At 34.2% G+C, this 5,460-nt stretch overlaps 1 protein-coding gene across 2 annotated transcripts in view; it reads right to left on the bottom strand.

Moving 5' to 3' along the window:
• Positions 1–2,881: 2,881 nt before the first annotated feature.
• The window catches only part of LOC144959321 (N-acetylneuraminate (7)9-O-acetyltransferase-like), a 44,929-nt gene continuing 42,350 nt past the window's right edge, over positions 2,882–5,460 (bottom strand). For both annotated transcript variants that reach the window (XM_078891875.1, XM_078891876.1), the window contains one exon: positions 2,882–5,460. This exon is cut by the window's right edge and continues 173 nt beyond it. In XM_078891875.1, coding sequence (XP_078748001.1) covers positions 5,376–5,460 — 85 coding nt within the window. In that variant the 3' untranslated portion in view covers positions 2,882–5,375.

The raw sequence follows: 5,460 nt of genomic DNA, 5'->3' as shown, positions 1-5,460 counted from the left end.
ATTTAAAAGTGCATAACAGAAAGATGGAAAAAAAATATCATCTCCAAATCTATAACAATACAATTGAGCGTTTCCCTTCCAGCCAACGACTCCGGCCAGGGCCAGGACAAAATTATGTAATCCAATTCCAAAGCAAAGACAGAAAACAAACTCAGGAATGGGATGTCAAGAACCCAACTCAACTGCATGAATTGAAATATAATTGTTTATTTGTTTACTTTTAGGTGTTGAAGATGTTTGCAAGACTTTTTTCAGAGCCAGTCAAAAAAATGTTTTAAGTGCATAAAACAAAGCGCGCATATCGCAGCCAGCACTATATTCGTCGTTTATTACTTAGTAAGATATTGGTACTGTTAAATAATTAAAGTTAAAGATATAAAAATATTAAGAAAACGAATAAGAAAGTTTTTTTTTCAGTTATGAAAATATAATTAGAGACAAGAGCAATCAATGCATTTCTCCTCTAAGACTAGCCAAAGACCCCACTTGAAAGACACGGTCTGTACCTACACGGGGGCCTTAAGCTAGTCTTGTTTTTTGCTTTGAAGGGTTTTATGGCCATTGTCACACATTTAGGTCATTTTAACGTCAGTAAAAAGAAAGAAATTGGGATTAGTCAAGAATGTAAATATTTACTATTAAAAGAAGAACACGAGAGAAAGCAAGACAAAGGAGAAAAGGTTTAAATAGGGATCGTATGTTGATTCCAAGAGAGCAGTGTCAGTGTACTTTGAGATCACCTAAATGTCTTGTTTTTGTTCGTTTTAAGGGTTTTACAGCGCTTGCAACACATTTAGGTTATATCAGCGCCAGTAAAAAGGAAGAAAATGGGATAGTAAAAAGTTCTAGAATTACAATTGAGGCACCCAAGAGAAAGTAAGACAAAGGGGAACTGGGAACAAATAGGGATCAGATGTAAATTCCAAGAGCATATCACCAATGTACTTAGTTTGAGACCACCTATAAGTCTCACCCGGACACAAGAACAAAATCCAACAAAGAGGAACACACTCAAATGCTTACATTATACATTGAAAATAACAAATATAATAATACATAACAGAGAGATGATTTACAAGGAAAAAAAATATAATCTCCCAAAACAATAACTATGCATTTGACTGTTTCCCTCCCAGCCAGGACTCCGGCCAGGGCCAGGAAAAAGATCAAGCAATCTCATTCCGAGACAAAGACAGAAAGCAAGTTGAAAAACAGCTATAAGTGGATAGAAGACACAGTATGTACCTCCCTGCCGGCTATGGGAGGTCAGGATCCCCACCCAGCTAAATGTCTCATCCAGACGCAAGCAAAAGATCCAGCTATAAAACAAACACTCAAATGTATACAAACTACAATATATTCAAAGCTAATAGTTGTAAAAAATATATAATAAAGAGATGATTTATAATGTGAAGAAAAAATCATCTCTCAAAAAAGGTGTATACATTTGACTGTCTCCCTCAAAGCTAAGGATCCCCTCTGGGACCAGGAGAAAACACAAGCAATCTCAACTCAATCCAGAACAAAGCCGAAGAGCAAAATGGAAAGGGAAAACACATATAGGGGTTATGAGGCACAACAAATGACCTCTCCACCGACCGAGGAAGATAAAAAAAAACCCACAACAAGACAAAGAAATAGTGGCCTGGAGGCCCCCTATGGGAGATTTTACTTATGTTTGTTTTTAAGTGTTTTACGGCGCTTGCAATACATTTAGGTCATATCAGCGCCAGTAAAAAGGAAGAAAATTAGAAAGTAAAAAGATTCTAGAACAACAATTAAAAGCACCCAAGAAAAGATAAGACAAAGGGGAATTGGTTCAAATAGGAAACAGATGTAGATTCCAAGAGCACATATCAAAGAACTTAGTTTGAGATCACCTAAATGTCTCATCCTGTCACAAGAACAAGTTCCCACTAAGATGAATACACTCAAATGTTTACAAATCATAAATAATATTTAAACAAAATATAATACAGTGCATAACAGAGAGATGATTTACAAGGAAAAAATATCATCTTCAAAAACAATAACTATACATTTAATTTGACTGTTTCCCTCTCTCTCTCTCAGCCAGGGTATCAGGCCAGGACAAGGACAAAACCAAGAAATCACATTCCAAGACAAAGACAGAAAGCATGTTGGAAGACAGATACAGGGGGGATAGAAGACACAGTAAGTACCTCCCTGCCCACTATGGGAGGTCAGGAACCACCCAGCCTATGGGAGATTAAAAAAGACCCCACTCGGAGTCAGACTATATCTGGACCAACTCCCTTGAAGTCACTGAAGTCAAAATAGATTACCCATAAAAAATCTTGTAGCTCAAGTATCAAGAGCAGAACAGAATAATCTCTTTATACAAATGAAATATTATGGAAAAAATAATAATAAATAATAATAATAGTAATCATAAAAATTAATAATAATAATAATAATAATAATAATAATAATAATAATAATAAAATAATAATAATAATAATAATAATAACGGAGAACATAAAAGTAAATTTATCACTCATCAATCAAAATAATGAAAAAACAAAACAAATTCAAACCCAACAAACATTAATAATAACAATAATAATAATAATAATAATAATAATAATAATAATAATAATAATAATAATAATAAAAATAATAATAAAAATAATCATAAAAATAATAATAATAACGGAAAACATAGGCATCAAAATAAATTAATCACTCAACAATAAAAAATAATACTTAATTTTAAAATTTTCAAACTCAACAAACAGCAAGCAATATATACAATAATAAATTACAGATTATATTATAATATCATATAATTACAACTGGAATAGTAAAAGTCAAATGGCAACATTTCCTACCGGACACGGACAAAACACATTTCATATAATTTTATCTATTTTTTTATCGTTTCCATTTTGGACAGAAAACTTTTAATTCAAATATTGACTCATTAAAATTATGCTTATCTGTTTTGTTGGGGATTTTTTTTTTTCCCTTTTTTTTTTGTTTTTGTTTTTTTAAGAATTTTAAGGCATTTGCAATGCAATAAATAACAATGTGAAATTAAATGTAAGTTTCAATTTAATAAACAAAAACAGATAATGTGGATGTTTCGGGTTTCCCCCTTATCAACAAAACAGTGATGAATGAAACACTACAGACGAATGAGACAATATTATATTACCGTCAACCACATACTGAAAAAAAAAAGGTTGCTTATTTTAAAAGTTAAAATCCATTTAGCTCTTATATATTTTATATAATTTTAAAAAACCTAATAGATGTAATAATATAAACACCCATTACTTTTAACTTTTATAACAAGCCATCTATTTTTCAATACGTGGCCTAAGTTACCCCGGGTGGCCTAAGTAGCCCCGGTTGACGGTATCTCATTCGTCTGTAGTTTCATTCATTCTGAAATAGGGGGATAGAAGAAAACACAGCATGTGACCTTCTGCCCACTATGGCATGGATAGAACGTCAAAAGACCCCACCCACTGATGGTCACCTGTCAATAAGTCACAAACCTGAGACTTCCTTTTCTAACGTGGTCACCCGTCAAAAAGTCAAAACCTGGGACTTCCTTTTCTAACGTGGTCACCTGTCAAAAAGTCACAAACCTGGGACTTCCTTTTCTAACATGGTCACCTATTGAAAAGTCACAAACCTGGGACTTCCTTTTCTAACATGGTCACCTATTGAAAAGTCACAAACCTGGGACTTCCTTTTCTAACATGGTCACCTGTCAAAAAGTCACAAACCTGATGACATTACCCTTTTCTAACGTGGTCACCTATTGAAAAGTCACAAACCTGGGACTTCCTTTTCTAACATGGTCACCTGTCAAAAAGTCACAAACCTGGGACTTCCTTTTCTAACGTGGTCGCCTATTGAAAAGTCACAAACCTGGGACTTCCTTTTCTAACATGGTCACCTGTCAAAAAGTCACAAACCTGGGACTTCCTTTTCTAACGTGGTCACCTATTGAAAAGTCACAAACCTGGACTTCTTCTTTCTAACGTGATACCTGATGTGTAAAGTCACAAAACTTCTTTTTACGTTACCTGTCAAAGTCATAAACCTGACTCCTTTTCTAACATGGTCACTATTAAAGTCACAAAGACTTTTTCTATACTGTCACCTTAAAAGTACAATGATTTTTCTCTCACCTTCAGCTCTGTCCTTAAAACCAACATTTAAAGGTCATCAAAAAATATTCATTAAATTAAGTACACCCCCTAACAATCTCTATGACATCCATTCATTCTGGCCAAGGTCCAATTATTTCGCACAGCCATCTGTTATGACCAAGGTCCACTTATTTGACACGGCCATTCAATCTGACAACAGTCCACTTATTTCACACAGCGACCATTCTGGCCAACGTCCACTTATTTCACACAGCCATTCATTCTGACCAAGGTCCACTTATTTGACACGGCCATTCAATCTGACAACAGTCCACTTATTTCACACAACCATCTGTTCACTGTCCACTTATTTCACACAGCCCTCTGTTCATTGTCCACTTATTTCACACAGCCATTCTTTCTGACCAAGGTCCACTTATTTCACACAGCGACCATTCTGGCCAACGTCCACTTATTTCTTTTCTTTTGTCGATGAGAATTCTACCACCTTTATCATCAATTGGACCTTTCAAACATCAATATTTTTTTATATAACTGGTTGATTCTTTTTTTAAAAAAACACACATAAACAAAAAACCCTGGAATTCTATCATAACATCTAACATACAGAATTCAATTTCTTAGAAAATTATTAAACTTTTCAACAGTTTTTCTCTAAAATTTTAGTTTTAACGCATTACCAAAGCATTTTCACTTAGAGACCTGTGAAACACCAAAAGTTGTTTTACTGGATGTAACATTGCAATACCAAGGGATCTTTAGAATCTTATTCAATTCATGAGTGCATTTTACAAAAATAAGTTGTGATGAAATGAATCTTATCAAATTTTCAGGATATGTTGTATTATTAATGAACTTTAAAAATAAAATAATTTTGCACGAATTAAAAAAAAAAAAAAAGACTGCAAGAAGTGGCCGTCTTGAATATATCTCTATAAAGTGGGTAATTCTTGAAAAAAAAGGGTCTCTAAAATTTAAATCAAAAAGACACAAGAGGTCATATGATGAGTACAATATAAGACAGATGAATGATTAAGACTCTTGTCCCGCCCCCCCTCTCCCCCTCCCTTCCCCACTTAAGCAACCCAAACCATCACCCCATATTCTCTCGCCAGCACCAAAAAAAAAAAACAGCTGAACAAATCTCATATCAAAGTTAAATATAACCATCACAGCCAAAACCGTATCAAGCATGCAAAAACATTTCGTGCCATCATCAATTATCGATCACAACCCTAACAGCCCATTGACATAACACAAAGGAATGAGCACGGCAATGAAGGCGATGATGTTACGAAGCAAAAGCTTGAGG

Source organism: Berghia stephanieae, chromosome 13 (assembly GCF_034508935.2).
Source record: "Berghia stephanieae isolate SIO BIC M18660-M18661 chromosome 13, UCSD_Bste_1.3, whole genome shotgun sequence".
Lineage (NCBI taxonomy): Eukaryota > Metazoa > Mollusca > Gastropoda > Nudibranchia > Aeolidiidae > Berghia > Berghia stephanieae.
This window is presented reverse-complemented; position numbering and strand designations above follow the sequence as displayed.